The 20,098-nt window shown below is 37.0% G+C and overlaps 1 protein-coding gene across 2 annotated transcripts in view; it reads right to left on the bottom strand.

The window, feature by feature from the left end:
* Positions 1 to 3,844, bottom strand: part of DPH6 (diphthamine biosynthesis 6) — a 196,169-nt gene extending 192,325 nt beyond the window's left edge. For both annotated transcript variants that reach the window (XM_017539516.2, XM_017539519.2), the window contains exons 1-2: positions 3,724 to 3,844; positions 184 to 278 (exon numbers count right to left, since the gene is read on the bottom strand). In XM_017539516.2, coding sequence (XP_017395005.1) covers positions 184 to 278; positions 3,724 to 3,746 — 118 coding nt within the window. In that variant the 5' untranslated portion in view covers positions 3,747 to 3,844. The remainder of the gene's footprint in view (positions 1 to 183; positions 279 to 3,723) is intronic.
* Between the last annotated feature and the right edge of the window lie 16,254 nt (positions 3,845 to 20,098).

The raw sequence follows: 20,098 nt of genomic DNA, 5'->3' as shown, positions 1-20,098 counted from the left end.
AAAAAAAAAAAAAAAAAAGAAAGTAAAAACACTTAATACTAAGTTCTAGGTGGAACCTAGCATCTAATGGGTGAATAATATATATTTTTTCTTTTCATTTTTGTACTGTATACCTGTACAATATAATTATGAAGTTGGAGTTTCGTTCATTTAGGCAACTTCCCATTAAAGTCATGTACTTACCTTGGTTTTCAGCTGGTCTTAGATTTGCTAAAGCAACAATCTGATGCCCAGCAGCAATGCACTGCATCATATTATAGCAGCTGTCCTTCCCACCGCTAAAAAATAAATCAATAGAGAAACAAATATTATGCTACTGACAAATATTCAACATAAAATCACTAGATATCAAAACAGATATTTACTTAATTTTTCAGAAAATATTAGAATGTAAAAAAAATTAATTTCTAAATCATAAACAAACTGAGCAGATGAATCTGAATGTCTAGGGCTGCTATTCATGGGAGCTTAAGAAACTATGTGCCTTTATAAAAGAATATTCTAAACAAAATATTGATAACTTTTTGGTTTGTGATAGCAGCTTTACTTAATATATGAGCTGCTTTGCAAATAGAAAATGATTTCAATTTACACCCCAGCTAAACACTTATTATATAATTATATATGAAATATATATATATATTCCACTTAAGGAATATATATGATAATATATATTATTCTACTTAAGGAATATATACATACAAATTTCATAGAAATTATTGAAAAAGTAAAAAGAAAAAAAAAACTATTCTCTATGAGAAAGTGAAAAAAAAAATTAATTCTGCTCCACCACAAGAAATGTAACTGGTGACCATTAGCAATTAAAGGAACAAACTAAAGACTTGAGTATCAATCTAATGACAAAGTTTGACACACTGGCTGGGTACAAATTTTGTAGAGATAAAAAACACAATGCTGACTTACACTGATGATGTTAAACATCAGCACTATCAGTACTTCACCCATCACATACATACATGTATTATACACATACACATTATATATATATATATATATATGATGGCAGCAGAACAGGGCTTGAGCTATAAATCTAATAACAGATTAAAAGGAACTTCTAAATTCTGGTTTTAAATCTACCTAAGGCAGAGGCATATCACTTAGTCAAGACAATTAGTAGTTCATCTATATGACTGAATGGCAACCTATATGCTATTTTGGTTTAATATTCTACTGCTTCCCACTATCATTATCATTGTCTCTCTCCCTTTTATATTTCTTTTTCCTCATGTTTCCCTTTTTTCCAGTATTTGCTTAAGGTCTGCAAATGTATCCCCAGGCAATATTTAGACCTCTTCATGGCCCAAGAAACTGATGACCCCAGAAGCTGGCCCTCTTGCCTTTTGTCTTAGTTCTCAAATTTCCTGCTTCTTCCACTGTCCCATCAATAACAACACTCATTCCAAAACTTCTTGAGGGAAAGGAGAGTGCTATGGGCAAAGTGAAGTTTTCAAAAGTCCATTCTTCCTCTCTTCAGATTCGGTACCCCCTAAGTATGTCTTTCACACCCTTCCCTATCAAACCTTACTGTTCTGTTTCCCTACGACAAAAAGATATGACTAATTGTTTTAGATACTAAAGATTAAAGGGTGTGCATCCAGAATCAGAACTGAGCCTTACAATTCATTTTGAAATATGCCAACATTACAAATAAGGTTTTAAGTAGTATTTACCAAACTGGGTTCTATGGAACACTGGTGTCCAACAAAATATTAACCAATTACTCTAACAAAAGGTTTTGAATATCAGACAAGCTTGGGAAATGCTGAGTACCTTACTGTCCTCTTAGAATTCCATTAAGTACAAACGTATGTTAGGTGAGAGGTCTTTCAGATCTGTTTTAGTTTCCATCTCTGGGATACTAAGCTAAGTCATTTAATGTGCTTGGGTTTACAGACTTCATTGAAAAATTAGTGAATGGCCTGCCTCGATAATCCTCAAAGTATCATTCAACTATGAAATTCAAAGACTCATGTATTTATTAGAAAAATAATGTTCTTATAAAGATATGTTAGAACCCCAGTTTCACATATTCCCTAAAACACTCACACACACATCTCATCTCCCACTGTTGCACACACATACAAATCACAAATAAATTCACTGTGTTCATCTGATAATATAGGTATTATATAATATGTAATGCATATATGTAGAATACATAGGCATCTATATCATAAGCATATAGGTAAATGCTTATGTATTCATACTTATAGCATATCTCCTAATACAGCTCTTACACTTTAGCAAGAATTTTCCAACATTGCTTTTTTTAGTAAATTATTATTTCTATTATACAGTAACATAGGCACATTACAGGTTATTTAGTACAACTGACTATACCAATCTTCTCCAATACTTCTAAGTATTTCGTTGTTGTGGATTACTTTAATCGATAAACTTTTGGTAAATGATGTAAATTTGAATTATTCACTTCCTGGGGTACTTTTAATTCTTAAAATAAGACACAGTGGTTAAAGCTTAATCATTCATTTTAAGAAGACATTTACTGAAAAACATTAATTATTGTGACATTATGGTCTAGTCTGCTAAAAATGACATTGAAGGAAAGGGAACCAGAATATTCCAGACACTACAATAGGGTTTGAAATGTCGTATCAAGCCCTTAATAGGTCAATACTTAACAGCCAGTATCAATTACCTAGGAGACTTAATGAAAACGTTTATGAAATTTTCAATGGGCTTACAAAAGCAAACACATCGTTGCACTGTATCTCAAACACTCTACAGGGTAAAATCTCGTGAAACAAATATTTAAGCAGTCCAAACTAACTTTTTAATGTTGCTAAATTGTTCCTTTCTGTCTCAGTTAACAGACTGAGTATGGAAGTATTTAAGCAGGCTTGTTTTTGGTTTGTCAGTCATAGGACTCATTTAGATACTTAAAGATGATTTGGTTACTATAGACATCAAACTCCTTTTGGATACGAAGTATGCTAGGGTAAGGTCACTCTAAAGCAATGACCAGAGTCCGAAGCAACAGCAAAGGATCTAGCATAAGACTAGTTCAACTCCGTCTCTACCACGAAGAAAGAGATCTCTGTACTTGAGTGCTCAAAGGCAGAAACACATACATGCCATAAGCAATCCACATCTGTCCTGACGAGCCATACAGGTGGGGTAGAATATGAGACAGGGGTGGACTTCTTGGGAAGGGCGGAACCACATACGACTAGGGAGGAAGCTAGACTACGAACGACCCAGCTGACCCTCTTCCTTCAGAAGAGGACGAAAAAAGCGAGAGGGAAAGGGTGAGGGTTATTAACTGAGTTGGTAGAATAAGGTAATGGCTTCAAACTTCACCGCTCATTAGAGCTTTAAAAAAAAAATCAGACGCCGGTCGGCGCAGAAGTAATTAAACCAATCCCTCTGGCGGTGGGGCCCAGGCGTCAATATTTTTTTTTTTTTTAATTCCCCAGTTAAATCCAATGGGAATCCAAGTTTGAGGGCTGGAAGGCCTCAGAGCCACCAACGGACAAGGAGGAGGCGTGTCAGCCCAGGACCGAGCCACCAGCGCTGGTCGGCAAAAGCCCGAAGGCTCCGCCTCTTCTTGTGGCTCGGAGGAGCCGCAGAACCCCCAGTGCACGGCTCGGGCAGAGATACCCTCTTTTTTGGCCCTAGCGGCGGCTGAAAGGGACGAGAGGCTGGCTTAAGAGGAGCGGGGCGGCTCTGCGGCCGCGTTACCTGATCAGAGCCGCGACCCTCATGCTGGGCGCAGTGCGCGTGCGTGCGTGCGTGCGTGCGGCGGGCGAGAGCGGGAGGTGGGAGGTCGTCGCCGCCGCTTGCGTGACGCGCCGCGGGGCCTCGCCCGGGTGTTCGCTTGGCCGCCTGTCAGCGAATCGGCGGTGCAGGCCCCGCAGCTGCCCGCGGGACACCTCAGCGCGGAGGGTGCGGCACGTTGGCAATTGACCCTGTGGCAGGGACATTTCGGCCCAGGCAACAATGATGTTTAGGCACGGCCTAACCACCTAAGTGAGGGCACTGAAGCTGCAGAGGAAGGGCAAGGTCTGCGTAGCAGAGCCCAAGCCCGGTGGCGCTGGATTTGTTTGGTAAGAGAAGGTTTAGCGTCCCAAATGCTGCAAGTTGACACACTTGTGGACGTACAGGCGCAGAAGTTTGTCCTCTCTCCCCCATCTACCCTAGGAACAACTGTACACATACGCTTTTTACGTATATCTCCTCTGTCCTCCAAACCTGTGTGTCCAGATGTGAAGCTGAGATCCCCAGAGACTGTGGTAATTTTTAAATCTGGGGCTAGCTCCACCACCTCTAGGCCCCGTACGGTTTTGGCTCCTGTTCAAGCTTCTGTGTATGACAAGGCCAGGCCAGGCTCTTCACCAAAGAGCAGTGGCCTTGCAGAAAGGGAACCTAGCTTCTAAGTTTATTTGCCAAGTATGTATTGAGTGCCTTTTGTGCACCAGGCACTGTTTTAGACTCCGTGGATACAACTGTAAATAAAACAAAATCCAGTCCCGGCATAGCTCTTAAATGGGGATGGGGAGAACAGACAATATATAGCTTAAAAGTAAATGTTAAGGAGTGAGAAGTGCTATTAGAAAGGAGCACAGAGGTATGGGACAGTCAGGTAGAGAGGCAAACTGCAGAGTTAAGTAGGGTCTATGTAGGCCTTATTGATGAGGTGAGAGTTCAGCCAACTTAAATAAAAAGAGTTAGCTGTATATATGATTAGGGTGTGCTCCAGACAAGAGAAAAAAAATCGAAGGCTCTAGGTGCGTGGTGTGTTTGTGGAAGAGATTGAGCAAAGCAGAGTAGTGTGAGAGGAGGTTAAGGTGATGGAGGGGAAAGATCATATAGGGTCTTGTAGGTCATTGCAGAATTTTGAAGAGGTGTTGTTAAATTTTAACATTTAACTTAAAATGTTAAATGTTAACATTTAACTTAAAATGTTAAAAGGATTGCAGTGTTGAGAATACACCTATTAGGAAGCTGTTACACTGTTCCAGTAGAGAGATGACGGAGCCTAGAATCAGGACGGTGAATTTGGGGATAAGTGAGAGGATTCTAGCTCTATTTTGAAGATAGAGCCAATAGAATCAGATTAGATATGGGATAAAACAGAAAGTCATGAAGGACGATGCCAAAGGCATGAATTAAGTAAGTTAATATATGTAGGAAACTTAGAATTATGCCAGGTACATTGTAAGCGTTCAATGTTATTTTGATGTTCTCAACTCCAGTATTCAGTATGAGTGACTAGATCAGTGACTGTCTGCGTTATCAGTTTCAGCATCTAGAATCATACAGCTTTAAGATTTTGCAATTATGAATATTTGCCAAATGAGTCAAGTATTTAAGAAGTTTGCAGTCTATTTTGAGGAGATAAATACATGGAAAACACACTTATAATGATATGGCTCTGGTGAGTGAAGGAACACCAGAGCTCTTGTCTCATGCCAAATTGGATAAAATGACACAGGCACACATGGAATAGTTTTAAGGAGTGGAGAGTTAATAGGCAAGAAAGAAGGAAGAAGCTCCCATGTACAGACACAGAGGGAGGGGGTCTTCAGAGCCTAGAAAGGAAACCCCAAGTGCCAGGGATACCAGCCAGTTAGATGAGGAGGCTGGAGGAGGCAGTGTCTGATTCGCATAGGGCTCAGGGGATTAGTTTGACCAGGCACTGTCATTCACATAGCCTGAGAAAAAACTGGCCCTCCCACCTTAGCCTTTTAATACGCAAAACAGGGAAACTTCACATTCTACACTTGTGGGGATATATGGGGTTAAGGGCAGGAGGACAGCAGTGGGAATCACCATGTTTGTGTGGACCCAGTTTCTAATGGCTAGCATTTGCATATCAAAGGTTGCTACCCGGGCTCTTAGAGCCTGGGCTTTCCTGCTAGACAATAAACATTTCTGGAGCTGCTTTAAGAGACAAAAACTTTCCAAGGACCCCTTTTCCTATCTGTCTAAAATGATTTTTTAATCCTATAATAGTAATACAAGAGAACATATTTTTAAAGTAACAAGTTATGTAATGCATATGGCAAGAGCCCCATGAGTCAAACCCACAAGGTAATAGCTGGAATGAGGATGGGACTTGAAAGATGAGTGGAATTGAACAGGAATAGGTGGACCTTCTGAACAAGATAGCACAACAAGAATGAGCATAGTGTGTTGGACACCAGTGGGTAGACTAGTTTGACTAGTTAGGAGGGTATATTGGAAAGAAGGAAAAATAAGTTGGATAAATAGGATGAAGCCAGATTATCCAGGGTCATGGAAAACCAAAATGAGGAACTTCAAAACCAGGTAAGTTACTCTGGCTCTTTGACATCATTTTTCAGGAGATTGTGTGAAGTAGCAGTAATTAACATGATGAGTGATTTTGATAAAATAGGGACTCCCAAAGATGCCAATGGATATCTTTTCCACCAAGGGACATCTTTTCCTTGCCACTTCCCAAGAGGGATTAAGAGAGGAGATTCTAAGATTACCTTCCTAAAACTACATCTTTAAAATTACATTTTTGTTTCTCTCTATACTCTGTAAGCTTCATTTTAAGACATCCTGAACAAACAGGTTTATTACAGTATGTATATCCTGGCATTAAACTGTATATTAGGAAATATGTTGAGGCCATTCTCCAAGGTCACCCAGTTTTTAGCTTGATGGTGGTGCTTTCCCACTCTGGATTCTTCCTAGCACCTTGCGTTAAGTATCTCTCCCCCAGGTCGTTTTTACTCCTTGAACAAAATTTCTCTCAGTACCTATTCCCTCCTTTAAAAATTTTCTACCAGAATTCTTTCAATTAATGATTTTTTTCTGGTTGCCTAATATAACACTGTAATGTGTGTTTTCTTAAAATGTTTATATTTCTTCACATTATTGCCTTTCTCTCAGAAATACTTTAAAAGGCTCTGTGCTTCAATGTCCTATCAAGGCCATCATAAAAACAGCAGGTTCAATTCATTCTGGTACAATAGATAGACTGATATTTCTGAAATTAACATATGTCAGATTGGTCTTGACCCAGCCATCAGAGTTATTCTTAGAGTCATACATATTTTTGGAGAAGTTTTGTTTTTTTTTTTTCATAGCTAACTGAACAAAACCAGAGCAGTTATTGACCCCTGAAAAACTTGTTAAAAACTAGAGGTTAAGCTATGCTCTAACTTTTCCCATGGAGAATCTTTCTCAAATCAGTCTAGTCACCTTTGTGGGTGTCATTTTCTTTTGCTGAAATTTAAAAACAACACCTAGTTTGTCAGTTACAAGTTTCTAAGAATTACATGTGCAGGAGATTAGAGAAAATCCCTGTGAAGGACAAAGAGAGATGAGCAAGAGAAGGCAGGGAGACTCCAATTGGAATGCAAGATCAAAATCTGAAAAAGCAGAATGAGAAGGAAGAATAGGTTGAAAGACCTGGTTTGCAGGGTCATTCTGAGAGACTCTGCCAGGTCAGGAATGCTAAGCCAAAGTAGTTAATTAGAGGAATTCCAAATTCGTCAGGAATTGCCCAGTTCTTGTATCTCTGCTATGCTCAGTCATTGTCTGAGAACAGTGCAGGAAAAACTTAGTCTGGTGGAAACTCAGTGGTGAATCCCAAAGTGACGTAGCTGGAGACTGTAAATCAGTTCATAACAATGTTCATGGTGTCACTTCATGATTTGTAAACCTCTCTAAGGATTAACGTAGAAAAGGGAAGTTAATAGGACAAACTATCATTGCAGGTGGTCTGGGACCATGCTAGTACTTACCCTGTCCTCCACTTTCCACTCTATATTCCCCTCACTCTCAGTTCTCACTTCAGCAGATCTTGTTGATTTACTTGGTGGCATGACCTACACATTCACTCCTATGTGGTCTTGGGCCTTTGTCATCATACTCTTCTCAGTCCATGGCTGCAGTTTGTGTCCATTCACAGTTATAATTAGTAAGGGCATACTGAGAGGCACCCACATGGATCATCTGGGTTCTACATGTATTTCTATTTGTCCCCGAGGTATAAAGGCAGTCCCACCTCCTCATACTAATCCATTATCCTTGTTTGCTGACCCCTGGCTGCAAAGAGCCAAAAAGTGTTATACTACACATAGCTTATAGTTCATTGGATTCCCACTCTATCCCTTTGCAAGAGAGAAACCTCTAACTGTACTCAGCCCAGAGTTGGGGGAGGTGAAACAGAGTTCTCCAGTGAGTTATTGGGAGTGATTGTAAATAAAGCCATTCCTGATTTCACCTTTTGGTTTCTAGATCCATGTATTTGTCCTACTAGAGAGACAGTGCCATGTAGAAATCCCTGATTAGTGCCTATGCTAAATACTGAGAGATGTCATGCCATCCTTGCAGATTACTGTCTCTGAGCTGCTAATGTAGCTGTGACTTAAGTAGGCTTTTTTAGTACTCTGTGAGGCCAGCTTCACCTAAATAGTACAGTATATGATCCAATAATTAGACCCCATGGGTATGACCTACTCTACTGTACTTCCTTTTCTATGACATAAGTTTTCTTGCAGATGTTCTGCTGAGTTGGGATTCTGTGACTAGAGAGGCATTCTGCTAGTGGTGCCAGCTGAATCTTTGCAGACAGGAAAGGCCAGGGTCTAGTACCTGTTCAATCAAAGCCCAGGAGCAGCTAGGGGAGGCATGGCTTGACATGAACCCCACAGTTGATCCAAAGGTGTGGCAGTTGAAGACTGTCAGTCAGCTGTGCTCTCCGCAGCAGGTGCCTTTGAGGGGAGATCTAAGTGGAATACCTGTAAGGCTGCCAGAGCAAGACAGTAACTCTCACAAAATCACAAGAGGAGTGGGGACGTTTGGAGTGCTTTGCTGGAGTAAGAAATGTAGAATAAAGAGTTAATTCAAACTTAGAATAGTACGTGAAATAGAACCAACCTACATTTGTGAAAGTCTAAATTATAAACAATAGTATTTTTAAGGAAATGCTTTAATTTACTTCCAAACAAATATACTAATCTTAAGCATACTAACATACTGATATTGAATCCTGGCTAAGTGCTAAGTGTTTTTACTGTAAGTTAATAGAAGAAACATTTTTAACTGGTAGTATTTATTTGCCTACGTGTAATTTGCTCAAATTTTAAGAACAGTTGGCTTAGCAAGACCCCTATATTCATAGTGTTCCACATGGATAGTGTAAAGGCAACTTCAGCCCAATAAATGTCAATAAGTTAATAGACTTTTTTAAATCAGTGCAATCTAAAGTAATTATTTTGTAATGTATTAAAATGACTAGCTCAAGATTCACTTTTCAAAGGTATTGTGAGCTCTCTTCCTATAGTCTGAGACTGTTACATATAGGGGACTATGGATTAACTCGTACAGCCAGCAAAATAGGTGAACAGAAAATCAGCCTCAAAAAACCTCTGTCCTTTGCCAGTTTACTTAAGGAAAACTCTCCATAGCCAAACACTGTTGCTGGTAATAAAAGTTGCAAGCTGTCACTGAATTCTGCTTCCTTGGCAGCACATCTTAATGATATACTGATTGATAAAGACTCAGATAATCAAGTCAAGAATGCTACAAGTGGTTATTCCTCAGAAACCTTGAAAGGATTTAAATTTATTCTGCCTCAAGTCATGCCATATAAGAAACCATCAGAAGTTGCTTGATAAGGATTTAAGAAAAAAGGAATTAAGTAATTATTTGGAACATAAACTTTAGGACATCAGGATATGAGTATCTGATATATTTATATAAGTAAATACAGCTTACTATGGGCCAGTCACCCGTGTAAATACCATGGCAAATTTATGAAATAGGATACATTGTTATTGTCATTTGCACATGAGGAAACTGTGCACACAGATGTTAAATGGACACCCAAAAATCCTAACGCTACTAAGTGCCAGTACCAGTATTCAAACCTAGGCAACCTGGCTCTTAACCACTATACTGTATCTTCCATTGAAATGGACAGCTGGTTATTTTGACTAACTATTGTAAGATATGTTTGGAAGGGTATTACCATCACTGACCTCTTGAATCTCCTTTTTCTATACTTCCAAGCTGATCAATCCTTTTTCTGAAAGACTTAAATTGTTGTGTTGTGTTATACAAATTGATATATGAGGTAATTGCTAAACATTTTATACCTGAGGGTCATTTTCTTTGTTCCATAATTGATAGCGACAAATTCAAAAGCTTTAGGAACTAGGCAGATAACATAATTGAGGGAAATGGCTTGGTAGAAGGTAATTTGAAATGCTGAGCACTGTGGCAAACCACTACTCACTCATCACTTGGCTCCAGCTGCTCTGTGTAAATGTGGTCCCAATGTTATCAGATATTTTAAGGCCAGAAGTGGTGGCTTATGCCTGTAATCCCAGCACTTTTGGAGGCCAAGGTGGGAGGATTGCTTGAGCCTAGGAGTTTGAGACCAGCTTGGACTGAAAAAAAAAAAAAAAATAGCCAGGTGTGGTGGAATGTGCCTGTATTTCCAGCTACATGGGAGGGTAAAGTGGGCGAATTGCTTGAGCTCGGCGGGTCAAGGCTACAGTGAGCTATGGTTGTACCACAGCACTCCAGCCTGGGCGACAAAGCAAGATACTATCTCAACAAAATAAAAGATATTTAAAACTTTACCATATAAAAGGCTGAAGGTTTATTCCAATATATACCTAGTACTACAAAGCATGTTTTGGAATTAGACAAATCTGGGTTTGAATTCTGGTTCTGAGACATTAATTTGTAATTTCAGCAAGATATTTTCCTTATCTGTACAATAGGGATACTTATACCACTTAATTAGATGAGAATTAAATATATATAAATACACTGATCATAGCATCTGTTATATGCAAATTCTGAAGCAAACATTAAAAAATTTTAAAACAATGAGTTATTAATAAGTTTTAAAGGAGAGATTATATGGAATCATATAAAAATACTCAAAAAAGGCTGGGCGTGATGGCTCATGCCTGTACTCCCAGCACTTTGGGAGGCCAAGGCAGGTGGATCACTTGAAGTCTGGAGTTCAAGACCAGCCTGGCCAACATGGGGAAACCCCATCTCTATTAAAAATATAAAAATTAGCCAGGCATGGTGGCATGTGCCTGTAATCCCAGCCACTCAGGAGGCTGAGGCAGGAAGAACTGCTTGAACCTGGGAGGCGGCGGCTGCAGTGAGCCAAGATCCTGCCACTGCACTCCAGCTTGGGTGACAGAGCAAGACTCTTGTCTCATAAATAAACAAAAATGAAAATGCTCAAAAAGGTCATTTATATGTAACTATATCAGAATCAAAAAGATTTATATGGAATCATATAAAAATAGCCTAAAAGAAGTCAGAAAAAAAGAAGAAAAAATGAGACAGAAACAAATACCAAGATGATAGATTTAAGCCCAATAATGTCCATAATCACATTAAATGTAAATATCTAAACACTTAAAATTTAGATTGAAACACTGGACAAGAAAGCAAGACCCAACCATACCCTTTCTTTCTACAAGAAACTCACTTTAAATATCAAGACACAGGCAGATTAAAAGTAAAAGGATAGAAAAAAAATACTATGCAAATGCTACTCAAAAGAAAGCTAGAGTGGCTATATATATATCAGACAATGTAGATTTCAGAGCAAGGAATAAATTTAGTCTTTTTCTCTCCTTAGAACTTCAGTCCCCTAGGTCTCTTCCTGTGAGGCAGCACATTACTCATTTTTCTGTATCTTTCCAGGATGAGTTTATGAATATATAAGCATATATCACTTTTATTTTTCACCAAGGGGAGCATACTATATTCATTGTTCTGTGCTTTGTTTTTTCACATACATCTAGGACATTATTCTGTAGTACCACTCCATATAGATTTATCTCATTCTGTTTAACTACTGAATATTAAAGAATAAAAATTTTTTAAGGTCTTCATCAAACTTCTTAGGGTCTCTAAATTCTAGCTAACAAGACTAAGTAAAGCACCTCCAAAATACGGCTGTAATATAACTTAAAGAACTCTGGACACCTGCATCTCCAACACACACAAAATGAAGGTCAATATCTCAGCATGCCACATTCCTGCTCTTGTCATCCCAATTCATGCTTCTACCAATTTCTTGTTTTTTAAGGACATGATCCTCCACCAACCTGGTCTTTTAATCATTAACTTTCCTTTGTTCCTTTTCTTCCCCCAATTAGTAGCCAGAGTCTTATACAGGCTTATACATGTTAAGGTGTTTCAATAGTTTGGAGATGGATGATGAAGGTCTTTTTGAATTTCATTGTCACTTAATGTATTAAATATAAGATTTTCTACATTCAATTCCATCTCTATTTCCAGATGCCTTTTCTATAATACTGCATTGTAGAATAACTTTAGAGTTTTTTTAAAGTGATAAATTGATATTTTTTAGTATGCCTACCTGAAAAGTTTTTTCCAGAGTCTTTTTAAATAGTTTCACTCATTGTTCATCTGATTTAAGAAGATGTCTAAGATCTAGTGGAATATATTGTGTTGTGTAATTATAAATTGGATTTACAGATCATCTTTCTTTTAAAAAGCTACGAGTGCTTTAACAAGTTTTGTTTTGTTTTTCCTAATATTCCTGTGAAGTAAATTAAAGAAAATATTTTCTTTTCCTAATATTCTTGTGAAGTAGATTAAAGAAAATATTTTCTTTTCAATTTACAAATGAGAGAACAGAAACACAGATATATCAGTTAATTAGTGCTTGGCTACACTATGTTAGTGGCAGAACTGGGACTAGAACCCAGGTTTCTAGACATTCGAGCTGGATTATAAATTTCAGGATCATAAAACTGTCTACCCTGCAATTTTTAAAAAGAAATGTCATATGCTCTCACACATTCTGAATTTCTAGAACTGTAATAATAATCCATTAAAAAAGAAAAAAAAAAGCCTTTCTTTGAAAATCTCATTGGAAAAGAACATTTTGCAAGAAAAGTAGGGAATACATACATACATATTCAACCACTGATTTTCTTCATCAAGGACTTCTCTGTAAAATGAGCTTAAAATATGATGACATCAGGCCCAATGTTACACCTATTTTTATTCCTCAAATATTGTCCAAACATATAAATGTTCTGGACTCTAAATCAATCATTTGAAACTGGTCGGCTACAGCTTTGAAAATATTGGAAGCATCATGAACATCATGCCCATCTGTCATTTTTTTTCATCATAGAACATATATAGCCTGAAATCATTCATAGCAATATCTTATGGCTCTGGTAAAAGCTCATGAATAGCCTTCTCTATTCATTCTCTCTTTAGCCTTCCCTACTCAGATGCTATTTCTGAGTAATTAGATGTATTCAAAAGTCCAACAAACTAAATTCTAAGTGGCAACTCAATGGCAACAGGAATAGTTGAATAAATTACTTTATTTAAATGGAAAACCCATTTTCCTCTAAAGTAGAGCAATTTGCAAGAAGAACTTAAAAAAAAACAGCCTATAAAAAGAGAACTTAAACTTTGAAAATTTTATTGAAATTACAGTAATATGTTAGAATTTGATTAAACATTTTAATTACAATCACTTTCTCTTTGAGCTTTCATTTCATCAATAAAATTTCTTTTGCTTTGCTTTTTAGCTGGACCCAGATAGATTAAAATTTTATTGTGTTTAGCAATTATACAAAAGTAAACCTTTGTTGTTGCAAACCACTGAGACTTTAGAGGTCACTGAGTTATCTCAAGGAGAAAAGAGTCTTGCCAGTTTGTATGGGCAGCAACCTAGCAAGCATGTATAGAAGTGGCTTCTAAGGGTGTTAGGAGAGAATTAACTGTGAAATTGAATTAGGCAAACTGTAAAGGAGAATTAACTGTAAAATTGAATTAGGCAAAATTTACCTTATCCTCACAGATAAAAAGCATTGCACATTTTTTCCTTTTAATGTTTTAGTTCATGGACTTTTTGATGCAAAGACACAGAGGACCCTATTTGCCAAAACATAAATAAACATATACTTGCCTCTCTACTTTTGGATGTATGATCATGAACATCGCACACAACAAACTTTCCTCAACTATCACAGGCTAGGTAAGATGCTCTTATCTGGTCCCATAGCACCTTACACTTTCTGGTCATAATTTATTAAATGTCTGTATTCTCTAGTATATTGTCATTTCATGAAAGCAAAGAATGCTCAGGTCTGTTGTACCAGTCAATCTAGTAGCAGGAGGCAGATTTGAAAGATATTGATTGAAGGAACTTCTAATAGAGCTGTAGGCAACTTTAAGGAATTATAAGGAATGTTGAGATTTCCAGGAACTAGCAACACTAGGAAAGCAATAGCACCCATAGGGGCTGAGTAAGCAGGGAGCGAAAATGGTATCATTAGATCTTTTTAGAGGCTCGAGTATTAGAAAATGGGGTCCGTCAATAGGTACCCTAGTAATAGAGGGAATACAGCCACCACCACAATAATGCACTAAGAAAGGGAAATCACAGGTGAAGAAATAAACTTATCTCTTCTTCGTCTACCTTGCCAACCCCTGCCAGTGCTTCCAGTTGGCTAAATCCCACACAAAGTTAGACAGTAAGGGAGCTTGTTAAAGCAAGCTTCAAAGATCAGCCCTTGGGGCAGAGAACAAGACAGAGGATGAAGAATGGGTCTTGGGAGGGCGAGCAGAATAACCCACATACCTTCTTATTACTATATTGCCAGATCTTGTTTGTCTACCTGGTGCAAAGAAAATGCTTAGAATAGCGTAGACATTAAACATGATTAATCTATAAGCAAGATTAGGCTGCATTTCTTGTTCTTTTAGGAAATTATTTTAGTTTAACAAGTTGTCACTGAATATGATTGTGAGAGTCTTTTAGCTATTTATATTAAATGACTCAGAAACTACATTTTGAATTCTTATGAAGAACACTAAGAAGCATAGTAATTGGGGAAGCAGTTGTGAGAGAGATCATATTGATATGAAAGAAAAAATGAGGTGACTCATTTGAACATGTTTGTTGGGTAGATAAGTAAAGATGATGAGTCATAAATTGTAATTCATGACACACAGTTACAACATGATGACTCAGATTATCACTGTCATTGGTACTGGGTGGAGTGTCAGCTGGGGCAAGACATTAGGAGATCATGTGGCTATGGTATTACTGATCACAGTGGCAATGATGATGACAAAGGTTGTGAGGTGGACTGACCATCTCTGTGTTGTAAAACTTATTTTAAAAAAGATAAGCTTGGTACTCTCAAAGCATAGAGAGACTATCAGAAAGTTTTTATGAACATTTTAAGCAAGACTTCTTAACCTAGGGTCCACAATTAGGATATAGATTGGCTGGCCATGGCGGATCACACCTGTAATCCCAGCATCTAGGAGGCTGAGAGGGGATGACAGCTTGAACCCATGAGTTTGAGACCAGCGTAGGCAACATAGCGAGACTCCCATCTCTACAAAAATAGAAAAAAATTAGCCAGGTGTGGTGGCTCCTGTGGTCTCAGCTACTCAAGAGGCTGACGTGGGAGGATTGCTTGAACCCAGGAGGTTGAGGCAGCAGTGAGCTGTGATTATATTACTGCTCTCCAGGTTGGGTGACAGAAGGAAAATCTGTCTCAAAAACAAATAAATAAGTAAAAATTTAAAAATAGTTTATGTGCTAAGTTAGGAGCACTTATGTTTTGTCTGAAACAGGAATGGATAAAAGGCTTAAGTGGTCTCTAAGGAAAAGTGGTAGTTTTAGAGAAGTAATGTTTTTTTCTGCTATGGAGAAGGAAAAAATAGTCTTGCTTAAATCAAGATACCAAGTCTATAGCAAAGAGGCTTTAGAGGATTACCAAGTTTATGCATACTAAATTGGCTTAATATTAAATCATCATAACCAGAGGTGTGGTTTTTTAATATTATTCCTAAAAATTAAGATAATCCCAACCATATGTGTCATGAAAAACTTTTACCAATGATTTTTAAATTTATGTTAATAATTAAGGGCAAATAAATGGATGTTTGAAAGCATTTAATAGTTTTAGGCATAAAATACTTCACAACAAACCATACTGTTATTTAAAAAATCATGTACAATAAGTAACAAGCTCTGACCCACTGAAGAAAGACAACTAAAAGCATTTACTAAGTTAGATGATTTTATTCTGCAAGATGTAATATGGTGGAAATCTGGCATTTTCACAATTTACTTTGTCAGGGGAAAGTACCATATTCTCTGAGATGCTGGCTTGGGTCCCTCTGCCATCATAGTAAAAAATACCCTTAGTGTTCTGGGTTATAATTTCCCTGTCAATATAATGCAAATCCTAAAGACCATCTGTTTTCATTCTGCAAAGTGTGTTATAGCAGTCTTGCAAATAATTTTCAAAAATTGACTTGCTCAGTATTTTCCCCACCTGCCCTCACCTCAGGATGTATATATTTGGACAGTAAATTTATAGTTGTTATTACTCCTGATGCCCACATGGTTATTTGCAGTGGCAAATAAACAAGGAAATATTTGTAAGGCTGATGTAGAGACTATAAAAGAAGAACCAAATGTTTACATGGAATCCAGTCTGTTCAAAAGCATTTTATTAATGAGGAATTTATTTTTTAGTGTATTTTTATATAGCCCAGTAACTTGTCTAATTTATGTTTTGAAATTCTCTAGAAATACCTTTTCTTGTTTTAATTGGAAGTTTTGTTGGCATTACATTGACAACAAACCTCATTAATACAACATTCATTGCTCTGAAAGAAACCTAAAAGACATTCTGCAGGGCATAAAAATACCTCAAGTAACTCTGCACCTTCTTCCCAACATTTACAATTAGTAAAATAAAAAAGTTGAGAGAGAAATTAACAAGGTGACAAACCAACAATATTCAAAAAGAAACTCTACTACTAAAAACCTCGATGTCTTTTAAGTTGTCTCTTCCATTTCAAACATAAACTTTCACAGGCCTGCAAATGTCTTCATTTCAACGTATTTAAGGACATACATACATACTTTTGCTGACTTAAACTACCTTACAGATCCTCAAAGAGGCAAAAGATCTAGTAAAGTGTTCATTCAGTTAATAGAGAACCAATAATTATTTTAATTAAAAGTATTTGTAATCAATATCCCAAGTGGTTAATAAAACATATGAAAGAATGTGAAACAAGTAAAAGAAAAATATCACAAATCCATTTATTTCTCAAAAATCAAGACATTATATTGGGAAGTCTGTTACTTACTCACCTGCCAAGTTCTAAGATTAGAAATCTTTGTTTTCACTGCAACAGTTGATGCTACTGAAAACTGCTATGTCACTTGAGGACCCTGCTTCCTGTTCTGTTTCTGATTCTTCTTCTTCTATTAATGTTTCTTTTCTTTTTCATTAAAAAGCTTTACAGATCACCTATGCTTAGAATAATAAGAACAATGCTTTCAGATATTTTTGTCTCTTTTGTGTATTTATATATAATCTGTAATTCTCCAGCTCTATTAAAATAAGTGCCTTCCTGCAAGCTCAAATAAACCTAAAATGTAATGTGTCTTGGTTTTCTAATTATCTCATAGATATCTACCATTGTATTAATCTCCAAACATCATGGATCTGTTGACTTTACTGGCTCTCAATATCATTTGCTCTCAGTATTGTTCATAGTTAAAAAAGATTAAATCAACCTTTTCCTGTAGGTTTCATTTGAACATGACTTGACCAGTTACCACAGCCAATTAGTTACCATTTTATTAAGGTGTTATTTCTTGGTTATCTCCTGTATGCATAACATTACCATGATACATTTATGTCTTTGAGACTGAGAGAAATATAATAAACCACTAACAGTATCATGGATAAAAAGGCCAGAGTCAGCTGAAAACCCTTCTTGTGTACAGCATGTGAAACTCTCCCTAGTAGGGTCATTCCACCTAGTTAAGTTCAAGGGCCCAGAACAATCCTATAACCTGATAATGTTAGAAGGCAAATAATTAAATGATACAGTAAGTCATGCGTGCTTGAGGTAATTTGAAATCTATCCACAAACAATATGAAGCCCATAATCCCTGCCAATGGATTTGGGACCAAACTTTTAAGCTTTTGTTGCATCTTCAAATTCCACAACTTTCCTATGATTTAAGATGTCTTCTTGAGAATTCCAGAATGATTTTTTTAAAATAAAAGGATCTTCTCTTTTGCCACACACCATCATATAACAGATTTAGAGACAGCTCTAAAGATTAAGGAATGTGTGTAAAAGATCTTAAACAACAGAGCTGTTTTTGTTCATTCTCCCAGTCTCTGTGACAAAGAAAAACAAGGACATAGATGATGTATGTGGATAAAGGAAACAGATTTCCATTGGTAAACCTATATGGGACCATTGAAAACAAGAGTATGAAAAGAAGTTTTGAAAGTTAGGGTGAATACATTCAGAGAACACCAAAAGCAAGCAAGCAATTATTGGATAACAACAGAAACTGCATAGGCCAAGGCCTGCTATCTCTCTCATGCCTCTTTTTTGAGAGAGAAATTGCTTTCTATTACTCTGTAACTCTATCCAGAACTTTGCAGCCTTTGAAGGAAAGAAAAATGCTCAGCAAATAAAATTAGGACTATCAGTACTGGTAGAGGAATGAGTGACTAGTAGATTTATTGTTTAGAAACCATCCCAAGTAAGAATATCAAAGCAAGGAAACTAAATTTTGTCTAAATAACTTTGATGCAAAGAACACATTCCTGCTGTAACTACAGGCATAAACCGTATACTGTACTGAAATAATCTCATGGACAATATGAAACAACATTTTAAAATGTTTTTATGCAAAAAGAAGAAATAAGTTTGCTAATGTACAAAAATGTTTAATCTGGATAATTTAGAGAAGTAGTTGTGACCTTGGGTAAATTGGTAATCTCACTTTGTGTGCCTCAGTTTCCCTATCCATAAAATGAGAATAACAAAGAACCTATCTCATAATTTGTTTTGTTGCTATTCACCTGTACAATGTATGTGAAACATTTAGAGTTGTGTCTGTCACAGAGTAAACAATGATATTATTACCATGCCCTTAAAAATATGTAGACATTTGCTTAAAGTGTCTGGATAACTGCTTCCGTTCTCCAGTATACCCTAATAAAGATGGATTCTTTATGAATGCCTGGAACCGGCAAATAATGTCCTTCGAAGATATCCAGATAGGTCCTAGCCCCTGGAACCTGTAAATATTACTTTATATGGCAGAAGGAACTTTGCAGATGTGATTGAGGATCTTGAAATGGAGAGATTATCCTGAATTATTTAGGTGGGCTTTAAATGCAATCACAAGTGTCCTTAGGAGAGAGCAGCAGCAGGAGACCTGACTGGAAAAGAGAATAGAAGGCAAGGTGTTGACTGAAGCAAGATGATGCTATGTTGCTGGCTTGAAAGATGGAGGGAAGGGCCACAAGTCAATGAATACAAGGAATTCAGCTCTAGAAGCTGGAAAAGGCAAGGACACATTCTCTGCTAGACCCTCCCAAGAGGAAGTTCTGCGGGCATCTTGAATTTTGTCCAGTTAAACTGAGTTAGGCCAGTAGAGTTGTGAGTGAGATTGCTTTCTATTTTGTGAGAGAAATTGCTTTCTGTTGTTGCTGTAACAACTATAGAAAGCAACTATAGATAACTAATACAGTGTTGTACCATATTTTCTTTAGTTACCAAATTAATTAGTTATCTGACTATTTACCTAATAGTTACCTAAATAGTTAAATGTATATATTAAGCATATTCTGTGGAATGAATTGGGTGTGAGAAGGTGTGATTATCTGGTTTACACAGTCAAAATACTGGTCTATTTTCTTGGATTTTACAAATTGATTTAGTTTCCCCCATCTCCACAAATATTTTATTTCAACTGTTTAGACAGAGCTATGAGCTTTTAGTGGAAGCCTCTTTTAATTTTCTGCCTATGCTTCATTTACCACCTCAAACATGTACTCTTTATTTATCTGAGGTCTGATAATATTGCTCTTTAGGTGACAGTCTTAAATATAGGCACAGAAACCTGCCAAATTTTACAAAACCAGAAGTGAATCAATCAGGCAGAAAAACACCTGATATTTTGGAAAAAGTACTGGCTTTCGAGCCAGGTAAATCTGGGTTTGAATACTAGGATTCTACGAACTTTGAGACCTTTATT

This window comes from Cebus imitator, unplaced genomic scaffold, assembly GCF_001604975.1.
Source record: "Cebus imitator isolate Cc_AM_T3 unplaced genomic scaffold, Cebus_imitator-1.0 Scaffold119, whole genome shotgun sequence".
Lineage (NCBI taxonomy): Eukaryota > Metazoa > Chordata > Mammalia > Primates > Cebidae > Cebus > Cebus imitator.
This window is presented reverse-complemented; position numbering and strand designations above follow the sequence as displayed.